We start from the raw sequence: 12581 nt of genomic DNA on the forward strand, positions 1-12581 counted from the left end.
TATTTGCCCAAACATTCTAAAACTGATAAACGTTATAACATTAGTATGATCTCTCGGCTTCGGCCGAGCTTCCTGATCAGTCTGTAATTCTTCGGATAGCGGTGTCGGGGCTAAAATCGCCTCCGGCGTAGCCGTAAATGCGTTCCGCTGCCATACGACGGTTCAGCACTCGATGTCTGGAAGTATGGTCCTTGTTTGATGAATCAAAAAGTAAAAATCCTAAAATCATATTTCCATACCAGATGAACTTTAAAAGAGATCGATTTAGAGCTGTAACCAGGGGTCTTGGGGGATAGGTGCACAGGGAATGGGATTGGAATTATGGATCTCCGCTTAACTAACAGCCGTCTTGAGAGGTGGTACGACGTTCCAAGGATTTGCAGAACCAAAATTGAAATAAAATAAATTTTTAAAAAGGTAAATGATCGATCCAATAACTAACCTACAACTGCAGGACAACAACAACAAATCCAATAATGGGTGAGCTAAGTTTAAAAATACTACAATTTGCAGATGAAAAGGGCAGTTAAAAAATTATGCATAAGTCAGCGGATTACCTTCAGCTTTTACGGGTGCACACAATGCATCCCCAACGACGCTTATCTTACTACTTTCACCACTTTTAGCACGTGCGATGATGGCAATCGAATAAAATGCGTATCCAAACCAATCAAATGTTATCCCGCAACATTGTTGACATAATAAAATCAAAAACATTAACACATTTACATGCATTAACACCAATTTCACATCATTCCTGCCTTTTACCTGTCTACTCTGATATCATTAACATACTTTTGTGTGAAATAATTTACATCTTATTTTGACCCTTTTCGGAAATATTTTTGCCGTTTTTAGATAGCAAATAACGGGTGTCCGCTGGTACGCGAAAGCACAAACTGTCCTCGATCCATCTTAAAAAAGTTTAATGGCACTGCACAATTCAACTCAATTCAGTAGCTCAATTTCTTTACACATTGCATCTTAATTGTTATCCGGCAGACCCCAAAGTACCTCAAACTAATTTTCATTTTCACTAATTGATTTTTCCATTTAACTCATTAACTAAACTCAAGAGAATATCCGCTACTATCACTACCATGATGCTCTACATGAACCCCGAGTGAACGATTTTGAGCTTCTTGTTAGTCGACAGCTGCTAAGAAACGAGGAGGTCTGTACCATATAATACGGAAGGCAATTTTCCCCGATCTGAAAGCAGGCAAGCAGGCCATCCGCGCTATACGAAATATCAGTTTCCTTTTTCTTACTTTTGCTCTTTCCCTTTCTCTCTCTCCATGCTTCTAAGCTTCTAATTCTTCCATTCCTTGCTTTTGCTCTTTCCCTTTCTACCCTCTCCCCTTAAGCTTTCTCAGCAACTGACAAGCTCTTTTCTATTTTCCGTTTAATTTGTGCGGCATATGCTTTATTTGCAAGCTGAAAACATAAAGACCATAGTAGCTGTTTAGATCATGCTTAAAGGAAAATGAAATAGGGAAATTCTTTTGTCAAACAGGAAAGTCTGAACATATAGCCGGAAAAAAACCTGTCTAGGGTTGTCATGCCTAGACATTATTGTCTCGCAATACCTATACACTTGTATTGTGATCAGACCACTGGTCAATTGAACTCCACAGATGAAGCGACAGCGACAGTACCTTGCGCCATGTCACCAACATTTCATAACACTGCGAGAAGAAACTGAGGGCTAGCCTTTGACTCCGAGCGCGCCGAACAAGTTAGTCATAAGCGGCCTGATTATATGGTCGATAATGCCACTTTTCGCTTCAGGCTAACTGAGAAAACACCGCAACGGTGGCCCTTTTGCTATCAGGCCCGCTTCACAAAAACGAAAATTAAATTGCTTGCACCATTTATGTAACCGGAACAAAGTTCTATTTGACTGCTCAAGGAAAGCATAATCAAGATTTACAATAAAGCATGTGGGCTTTTGATTAAAAAAAGAAATGCAACTCGATGTGCCTTTGCCATGTGCCTTTGCTAATAATTACATATTATTATATGGCAAGGTAATTTCACGCGCTATGATTGGTCAATTTGCGGTCCATAACTTACGGTACGGACCGAAAAATGAAATGGTTCACTGAGTGTACGTACTTATGATCTTTTAAAACATTCAAATCTTTATCAAAAAAATATATATCTGGATGAAAATCGTCGGAAAACCTTCAATAAATAATTAGAGATAACTGAAAGTTACTGGCATTTAATGTAAAACTTATCAAACAAGCGACAACTCTTTCATACAAGCGAAACTCTTTCGATCAAGGCTCTACACGGCACTAGTTGAGCGATTTTGTACGACTAGAAAAAACTAGAAAAACTAACTATGCTAAAGCTAAAACTATGTCAAACTACGAACTAAAGGGTGGTGAACAGCGGCTAATTCAGTAAATGAAATAAAGATAGGTTTACGAGTAGAATTAACGTAAATTTGTTATTTCAGTGAGCTAACAACGTCCAGTTTGAACTTATCTGAATCGATCGGGTGAAGAAGCCAGTAGTTTCTTTCGTAAACGTTTTAAGCAGTTTTCTAGGCTCATCCGCTCTTTAAGTATGTCCATATTTCAGTAATATTTCACCCCCACTTGAATTTGAATGTATTTTTAGACAGGAGAGTTGGCAGTACCTTTTTTAATTGAGTCGAAAGTGTGCCTTCTTCATGACTTCAGCCATTGTACATATGGCGGCCTGCTTCAAACAGTCAAAACGTTGAAAATTGACGAAAGCTATCCATGTTCAGCCAGCCGTAATTTTCCAAAGCTTCTCATTCATTTCTGGAGACAGTTTTTGAGTTTTTTTCTCAATAAAAGGCAGGAAAACAAGCGGAAGGCTGTAGTATTTTACATCTTGGTTGTGAATATCTTGAAGTTTGAAGTACGACAGTTTTCTTCTCAATCTCATGTTGAGTTCTTGAGGTCTTCTTTTGATGCCTTTTTTGCTTTGCATTTATATGTTTTGCAAAATAAAGCCTCACTTTTGTTAACAAGTATTTCAGAAAACTTTAAACTTTAGCTAAATTCTTTCAAAGTAAACTAAAACTTCGCCTTTTGAGCGACTCAAACACTACATGACTTTTGGCACGTACAGGAAGCTCTTCCAATGCAGTTCTCGTTTGACATGCGCTGTCAACTTTACTTTTTGTTGCTTCACCTCTTTTTGATCTCAATGCCTTGCCATATAATAAATATCTTATTAACCTCGTTTGCTCGGTCCGTACCGTAAGTTATGGATCCTCGTTTTTTCCACTTTTTTATGGCCCGCGCGCTACGCGCTTGGGCCATAAGGCAGTGGAAAAAACTCGGTCCATAACTTACGATACGGACCTCGCACTCGGTTAATAAGAGCTATATTATCCACTTCAACTGCAACGTTCCGGAAATATAAAAACGCTCAAATTTAGTAACAGTTTGAAAAGTTGAAAAAAAGTGACAAAATTGGTTTCAGATATCTTTCACAGGAGGAAAGAAAGATTCAATGATTTTAATGAGAATTTGATGGGAAGCGTAGTTTCTATGGTGGCGGACTGATAGGCGATGGGCTCTCTTGGGGGGTCCCGCGAGTCCCTAAAGTGGCAAATTAAAATTCAATAGATTTGCATATACGTCCATTGACAAGTAAATGCACTGATTCGATTGTATAACACAAAGAAACTGCTTGCTCAATATTTGGCACAAAAATAAGAAACCTGCTAATGAAATCGTCTAGTTTTCAAAGTAATGCTACCACCTAGCTTTAGCATAAACGAATACAAAGCTCCCAAGAAACCAGGAAAATCAGTCATTGGAATTATTCTAATACTTAGCACAACGTTTTGGGTTGTTGCTTTGAACTACTCTCAAGTTGACGCTGAATTCACTGGAGGTAAGCCTTGAAAAACTTCAAGTCGGGTTTTTTAAACAATTCTTTTCACATCATTTGAATTCCAATGGTGCAATCTTTTCTAATTAGTACAGAATTGAACGTCTTTTCATCTAAAGATTCGATATTCCATTGAACTAAACCTTGCGTCCAGTAGTGTTTACAAACTTCACCACACGACACATTTACGTCTTATTTGCCATGTTTACAAGATAAAAATGCCAGTTATCACTCCTCTTTTAAACAGAATGCGTCATAGGTTAACTTCTAGAGGTGATTCTAGGACTATATAACCTTATTTCTCTCAAAAAATAAAGTAAAATTTGATCTTTTGCGTTTTATTAGTTTTATCTTGCACGTGGTTCAGCTGTCTGCACGTATCTTAATGAATAGCGCTATAAGCACTTCCTTCACACATCTATGATAAAATTTCTCGCTGTTAACTAATCCTCTTTCTTTTATAAAATCCTTGGTGTGTCAAATAAAAACATATTTTTGTTTAAAGATGGATTCGATCGTTGTACATCGGAGAGCGAACGAAACAGGCTTTATAAAACATGCATGTAACAAGACGAACTTTTTTGTACAAATTTATAAACGCTATACACAAAAAACACATTTAATAACTGTCTTCAATGTCTTAATAGTTATTTCTTTATATTTTCATAGTGCTCCAGTACACTTTTGTTTTTACTTTTTAAATTTTTGTGACGTTTCTTAATTTTTGATTGATGAATTTTTAATAATTTATTAATATTAATATTTTGTTTTATTATTTCATTTAGGCAAAATATGCAAGACAAACCAGTTCCGATGTAAAGATGGATCTCAATGCATTTTTCATTCTTGGAGATGTGATGGCGAAAAGGACTGCAAGGATGGAAGTGACGAAAAACTTTGTGGTAAAAATAAACTGAATTTATATTCGTATTTATGAGATATTTTAGATATAACGCACACACTGATTGGCTGGCTATATGTCGATCATTACACATAGTAGCAGTTCACTTTACTTGGCAGTTATGTAAGTTTGAATTATTATCATACAAAGTCATATTTTCCTTCGCTGTATTCATATAATTAGTATTTTTAAAACTATATGATTTAGCCAGATCTACCTTTCATCTAACAGATATACCTAGAATTCTGTCAAAAAATTTATTATTTTTAGTGTCTTATATTTTAAGAACAGTACTAAGAAAATGATTCCCATAACTTGTTTTGTAAATTTTAAAAATTGTTAACAAAATTAAAGATTAACCAGGATTATGATTAACAAAAATAATACAGTGATCAAAATACTGAATATTAAGTTTTGTTTTGGAATAAAAGACATCTTCCATGTTCATGGATATATTTATATTCTTGACCTTTGTTGATGAGGCCAATATTAGCACCCACTTAAGACTTGGAGGTTAATTAATAAGTTGTGTTATATATGTTAGTATTTGTTCCAGTGCTCAAACATGCTTTACTCCACATGGGGTATATGCTGCCGATATATAGTCTGTTGAGTGCATGACACTATTGAAGTTTAGTTGAAGGCTGGTATTAACTGTTGCATAGCATCTTAATCCAAAACTAATAATCCTCTTAGGTTAAAATTATTATTCCATGGTTATTGCATTGTTAAAAATAAAAATTATGGCCAAGAATTGTGCAATGAATTTGCTATAATCCTCCTAATCTTATTGCATTGTGGTACTTAATAGACCAAGTATTATTTTCTAACAGCTTCCAAGCTATAGATACTGTATGTAATAGTCTATTATTGAAATAAGCTGATTATATAACATAAATAGATTAAACACATAATGCTGAATATTATAAGAAATATGAAACATCTCACTCACTTATCATATTTATTGAACAAAACTAAATGCAGATATTACACATTTATTTAGTGGTTTTCTCAGAAGTAATAGCTGCCAAGTCTCAAGTCTCAAGTTTATTCACACACAATAAATACAATTACAAATTATAATTCACAAAATTAAATTGTCATACTCATTAATAATTCATGAGGAAAACACAAGAGAAATCACGGCCGTGAAGAGTGTCGTAAATCTGATACAAAATTGTATTTATTTGCATAAACTTTAAGTTTGATTTTCTTGGCCAGATTCACTTTAATTTTGAAAATTTTAGTGAAACACAAAGGAACTATTACCTAGACGTTTGACAAGCAATCTACAGTATTCGTGGCCGTGTTATATCCAATATACAAACTTGAGGCTATGCCTCGAGTTTGTATATCTGATATAACACGGCCACTCATACTGTAACAAAGATATTACGTGTGTGTGTGGCTGTTGAAGTAGGCTGTATAAACGTTCAAGTCAACAGCCACCTAAGTACTCAAACAATTGATTTAGAAATACACTGAACAAGGGGACAATAAATTATTCTATAGATATAAATTGATATTTAATGTTAATATATAAAGCTATATACAGTATGTTAATGAAAAAGATAAGATATAATGTGAATCCATAGATAACTAAGTTGAGATCATATCTGAGATTTATCATTAAGTACTATATGCCATGTTTATGATTTCATGTTTCTCAGTTTGCATACATTACACAAACAAAGACTATCAATATCATAAACTGTATATACGTTTGTGTTGCCCTCAGGGCTAAAATGATGGCTGACAGACCACTGTGGATTGATTAACAAATGACCAGTGACCTGAGTGAATGTGACTTCTGTTCAGGAGTAATGCCAGCACAAAAATCAACTTCTAAATTCCAATTGGAATTTCAGTGGATGAAGAGCCACTCTGTGGAAATACCACTGCTAAATCCTATTTCTTTATTTATTTTGCCAAACAAGTGTTATTTTTGACTGGATTAAAACTGCTAACACCTAATAAATTAGTCAAGTAACAGATCCAAAGAGAGATAAAGTTATTCTAAGGTTTTATGATCTCTTTTAAGGTAATGTGACAACTTGTTCATCCAGAGAGTTCCTTTGTAACAACCAGTGTGTACCTTTAGCATGGAAATGTGATGGTGAAAAGGATTGCAAGCCAGACGGGTTTGATGAAAGAGGATGTGGTATGTCAGAGGAAATTTGTTTCCTTTTCACTTCAGCAGATAATTGTAAAAATTGTGCTTCATATATATGGGTGTGCCCTGCTCCTGTGACCAAGCTGATGCTTTGTTAAAGCAGTCTTGATGAGATAATTGTCTTCATATTTCTGTATAATTGTAACCTTGCCAAATTGCAATACCGGTTAGCAATAATTGCCACACTACAGTGACCTCTTGTTATAGTAGATACCCTCAGGATGGTGTCAATAACATTAACAAGTGTCTGCAATACAGGGCCATAGCCATCAGTATTGTTTGCCTGGTTTTAACCACACCACCTTTTTTCTTTCAGAACCATTTTTCCCCTCATAAAAAAATTAATATTTATTACACAAGTTAATAAAAAAACACCTTTTAAAAAAACTGGACCACTGTTCAAGTAGTTGCTTGATAATAGTTTGTCACTGAGAACCCATATTTGCAAATTATGAACCCTTACATTATTATTAATTATTTCTTGCAGCTCCAGTTACTTGTGCAAGCACCCATTTTAAGTGTCATAACAGTTCAATTTGTATTCCAACAATATGGCTGTGTGATGGAGAGAGGGAGTGTGAAGATGGCAGTGATGAGTTAAACTGTGGTACGTAATTTATGGCTAATCTTCATTTTATAAAACTAGGAACAAGTTTACAGTAAATCTTATCAAGTGTTGTCTCGTAGGTTGATTTTATAATTGTAAACTATAAATGTTTTTTCACCAAAAGTAATTCATTCCAAGCTTGGGCTCCCATCCTCGGGGATTATGACGGTATTATTTGACCACTTTACAGGGCTGTATTAATCATTTGATGCAAGGCGGGGGATTTCCATTTGAAAGGGGTAATTATTCAATAGTTTTTGTTGCCACACTGATCAGGTCTAAACTTGTGACAGTACACGTAAAGGGTAATTTTCAAAAATGTATTGAAAACCCTCTTTCGTATGGGAGCCACCCATAGTGGGAAAATTCTCTAACTTGTTTCAATAGTGTGGACCAGATATTATTATATTATAATTTCATACAATGTGTATATACATATTGTTTTTTATTGTTGTTGTTCCGATTGATTAGTATTAATCAATATGCTGCTAGACCAAACTAAGTTTATAATAATTATGTTCACTTGATTCATTTCAAAACTGTTTCAGATAACTTTACTTGTGCTAGCCATGATTTTAGTTGTGCTAATGGAAAGAAGTGTATCAGTTCACGATGGGTTTGTGATGGTGAAAATGATTGTGGTGATTTCTCTGACGAAAAAAATTGCAGTAAGTAATAATGAATAATGAACAGAGTAAACAAGTAAATATATTTTTTATATTCAAGCATTATGTCATTTTCAGGCCAGAGCCATATTTGACCTGCCAAAATCCAATTATGGATAAACAAAAAAAATCTCACTCAGTTATTATTTTTTTGCATTGACTTGTGGTGGCAGAAATTGTTTTTGGTCTAATATCCGGCTATTAGGCAAATGCTTTTACCAGTCACATAGTTGTTTTTACTGGAAATTAATTATTTTGTCCAATGGCTAGCATTGATTTGCACTCTGCATGCTTACTAGCTAGATTTGACTCTGTAGCTCAGCTGGAGGAGGAGGGTACTCTGATTGAAGAAGGACAGGCATGCTCGTTTAGGGTACTGGATCTGCAACATGGTATCTCTTAGGGTCCCACTAAAAGTAACACCAGAGAGTAACATGGTACCTCTAAGAGAGTTTGTCAGGAAATATGATGCCTGTTATTAGATAATGACAGCCAGAATAGCAATTGTAATTCAGGATATTTATTACTGTTTATCTTCTGAGTTTTGTTAAATAGATGGTACTTTCAGGAGGGAACTCACTAGTTGCCACACCCACCTGGACAGGACTTTGGTACCTTTTTGGGGGTTATTCTCAAAATCTTCAACACCATCCCCACCCAAATATAATAATGGGAGACACCCTGGGATTAATCGGAGGGTCGTCACTTTATTTACTATTACCTTTCTTGATTTTAAATCTTGATTTATTTTAGAACCTCGTACATGTGATTCAAATGAGTTCAAGTGTCCTAATGGTTTGTGCATCAATAAAGGATGGGTGTGTGATGGGCAAAATGATTGTGGAGACAGGTCTGATGAACCTCCTAGCTGTGGTATGTGCCTTACCTATCATTATTACTTCTATAGCACAGTAATATGTAGCCATGAGAGTCAGGATGGTTTTGTTGGTAAACTGCTTGCCCCTCGCCTCTATATCTGCTGTAGCAACTTCAAATTAGCTTAAGAGCTGTGGTCTGAGGTCATACATGGACTGCATAGTGGCTGACAGAGGTGCCTTTCCATTCAGAACTTGTAGTTGATCTCACTGAACTGCTTTTGTTGTGTTGGTGATTCAATGGAAATAAACAACAGTTTTGTCAGTTCCAATTTATCCAATGAACTATAGAAATACATCCAATTGTGAATCAAAATTATAATTCCACTCTCCCTTCCCAGTATTTCTCTAGGCTGTGTGGTGGCTATCCATTGCAGGTGTTTTAAGAAGGGGGACTGAGGAGAGATATCGCCTTTCCTTTCCCCTCTCCCCAATCTACTCCCCTTCCCATCTCTTTCTCCCCCTGGTCCTCCTACACTAGAGGTCCATTTCCCAGGCTATTACATGTCTGGCGTGCTTCATGCTTTCTCATTAATGCCCCACTTCAGAAATTATAAGATAATCATAGAGAGAAATATGTTGAATTTGCAGGTCAGAAGCCATGTGACCCGTCGATAGAGTTTCAGTGTCACAATGGGAAGTGCATCCATAACAAGTGGAAGTGTGATGGTACTGATGACTGTGGTGATGGAAGTGATGAGAAAGGATGTAAGATAATAAACTTATTAAGTATTCAGGCTTATTATAGGCTTATTATTCACTTGGCACATATCTTGACATGAAATATTTTTTACATTTAATTTTGTTATTTCAAGGAGTTTGAAAAAATGCCAAATTAAAAAGCAGTGACAAATAAGTGTTGCAAAAATATATTAGTGTTGCAAAAATTGAGTACCCTCAACTATTGAGGAGAAAAAAATGCTGGCCATATTTACATGTAAAAAGCAGGGATGAAAGATGTCTTTACTGACTCCATAGAACTGGCGCCTATTTATACAGTCCAGCACTGAATGGTTACTACCAGTTATTCTTTATACTCAAATCAAAAACAACAAATTAATGCAGATTTCTATACCGGTTTTATTTGTTGTTAATATATAACTCTTTTTCTAGGCCCTGTCAACTGTGGCCCAAATGAATGGCAGTGTATTGGAACCAACCACTGTATCCAAATTACCAATGTCTGTGACGACAATAATGATTGTGGGGATAATTCAGATGAGGGTTCTCAATGTAGTAAGTGTCCTGAGTTAGCTGTGAAGCCAGTAGTGAGTGCTTTGTGATGACACTAATACCGGTAGTGGCTGAGTGTGTTTTATCAGGTTCTCCAGTTTTCCTACCACTCCAAAACCTAACATAAAGTCCAATTCAATTTGTGAGCTAGCCATGCCCTGACTTTGGTCAGCCCAGAGGCTGTTTTGGGTTTAACGGGTGTAAAAGTTTTTGTTTTATTCATTGTTTGTAGTGAACAGTGACTGTGATAGCAAGAACTGTAGTCAGCTGTGCCAACAAACCCCCAAAGGAGCCCACTGTTACTGTAAACCAGGCTATGTTCTTGGTAATGACAGTGTCACATGTCAAGGTTAGTGAGATGATCAGTATGTTGTCAGGTTTGTATCATTTGACAAACAGGCAGCCCAAGCAATTTATTTGTGGTGTGTGTTAAATGCTTTCATTTGCACCACAAATAAATTGCTTGGGCTGCCTGTGTTTGACAGACATGATCAATATTTGGATGATTTTCATGACATGTCTCGATATCATCTGAGGATCCTCCTTCTTATTACCCATTCCAAGGTTGAGAAAAAGACTGTGTCCTGTTGGCATTGCAATGCATTTTGGGGCTGTTTTAGGGGATGGAATATATATAGCCACCATCGATCTTGGAAATAAGTGACCCCTAAAACAGCCCCACAATGCACTGCAATGCCAACCTTACCCAGTTTTTCCCATACTGGGAATGGCTATAAACTGTTACCATTGATGTTTAGACTTTGACGAGTGTCAAGATCTTGGTCTTTGTGATCACATCTGCATCAATACTGAAGGTTCCTATAAGTGTAAATGTCATGAAGACTACATCCATATCCCTCCACGAACATGTCGACCTAAAGGTAAGGAAGACTTCTGCACACTAGACCTCTTCAGCTTGGGTGGGGTAATGTCTTACCATTTCAGACCACGTGTTGTTCCCTTGAGTATTGTTTTTTCCATAAGGGTTTAGCATGGGAAGACACATGAGTATGGATAAGACTCAAACAAAGAACTGATCTATTTTCCAAGTGAAGAAGACGAGGTCTGAAATGAAAAAAAAAACATTACTTCCAAGATAAAGCCCGGGGTGTATTGAACTGAGGAATGCGCTTGTGCTTTTACTCCGACGAAGGACCGTAACGTCCGAAACGTCAGTATAGTTGCACATGTGTGTACATCTGTACACCACTTTCAGACTCATTTACTCAGGGTTAGCCTCATTTCGGCGTCAAAATATTCACAAATACCAACGGTAAAGTAAAAGAATACACAACTACGACAATGCGACACCTCTGAAATTCCACCGACCTTCACTAGGACACGTGAATATTCTGCACAGCACAAAGTCTAAGCTAACCCTGAGCAACAGAGAACTCGAAACTGGAGTATTTCCTTCTTTATAGTACACTCAACAAAATTACTCGACTCTGATTGGTGGAGAGGAATACAATTATAGCGTTAATTGTACTCCGTAGGAGTACCGAATTAAGTCGCTATGGAAACACTGCCAAAACAATGTCAACAGCGGCAAAAAAAAAAAAAAAAAAAAAGCCGTAAAAACTAATAAAAACTCATCTTTTTTATGCATTTCAGTTGCGCGATGGACTGAAAATCGGCCGCCAAATAGACAAAGATGAACGGCGTCGCTTCGCATTTTTTACTGAAATGTTGTTGAGTGAACTATAAACAAAAAATCGCACGATTTTCTCGTACAATTTGGAATTAATAGACACTCGTAATGTTTCGCCTAAAGGCTCGTGCAATTACAATAACTTTCAAAACATTACTCGTGTCTATTAATTTCCAAATTGTACTTGAGATCGTGCGATTTCCTATACTAATTTACTTGTCGTATTCAACGCACCCTCAGTCCCAATATAACTACTGTAGTAACCATATGTCATTATCTAGGACTACTTGTCCTGATTGTCTTATGCCGATTGTGTTTACGCATCTTGCCCTCTATTCTTAGGTCCAGAAATCCCGATGCTTATTTTTGCTAACCGTAAGAACATCAGACGAATAGCGGTGGATGGCAAGTTATACGGGGAAGTCCAAGGTAACTTGACTAGAGCTATTGCTATGGACTTTGACGTCCGTGAAGGGAAGCTATACTGGTCTGACGTGACGGATAACGCAATCTACAGAGCTGATTACGTGACATCAAATGCTTCCAGTTCAAGGGTATGGCCAGATACTGCTAAATAGACATTAGCGCCCTGTG

At 36.5% G+C, this 12581-nt stretch overlaps 1 protein-coding gene across 2 annotated transcripts in view; it reads left to right on the forward strand.

Annotated features, from left to right (window-relative positions):
* Positions 1 to 3620: 3620 nt before the first annotated feature.
* The window catches only part of LOC116295488 (low-density lipoprotein receptor-related protein 2), a 60486-nt gene continuing 51525 nt past the window's right edge, over positions 3621 to 12581 (forward strand). For both annotated transcript variants that reach the window (XM_031703312.2, XM_031703314.2), the window contains exons 1-11: positions 3621 to 3885; positions 4668 to 4784; positions 6825 to 6944; positions 7444 to 7563; positions 8112 to 8231; positions 8982 to 9101; positions 9695 to 9811; positions 10217 to 10339; positions 10569 to 10685; positions 11095 to 11217; positions 12330 to 12541. In XM_031703312.2, coding sequence (XP_031559172.2) covers positions 3741 to 3885; positions 4668 to 4784; positions 6825 to 6944; positions 7444 to 7563; positions 8112 to 8231; positions 8982 to 9101; positions 9695 to 9811; positions 10217 to 10339; positions 10569 to 10685; positions 11095 to 11217; positions 12330 to 12541 — 1434 coding nt within the window. In that variant the 5' untranslated portion in view covers positions 3621 to 3740. The remainder of the gene's footprint in view (positions 3886 to 4667; positions 4785 to 6824; positions 6945 to 7443; positions 7564 to 8111; positions 8232 to 8981; positions 9102 to 9694; positions 9812 to 10216; positions 10340 to 10568; positions 10686 to 11094; positions 11218 to 12329; positions 12542 to 12581) is intronic.

The sequence above is a fragment of the Actinia tenebrosa genome, unplaced genomic scaffold (genome assembly GCF_029948245.1).
Source record: "Actinia tenebrosa isolate PJP-AT-01 unplaced genomic scaffold, QUT_ActTen_1.0 PGA_scaffold11__36_contigs__length_13525064, whole genome shotgun sequence".
NCBI classification, from domain to species: Eukaryota; Metazoa; Cnidaria; class Anthozoa; order Actiniaria; family Actiniidae; genus Actinia; species Actinia tenebrosa.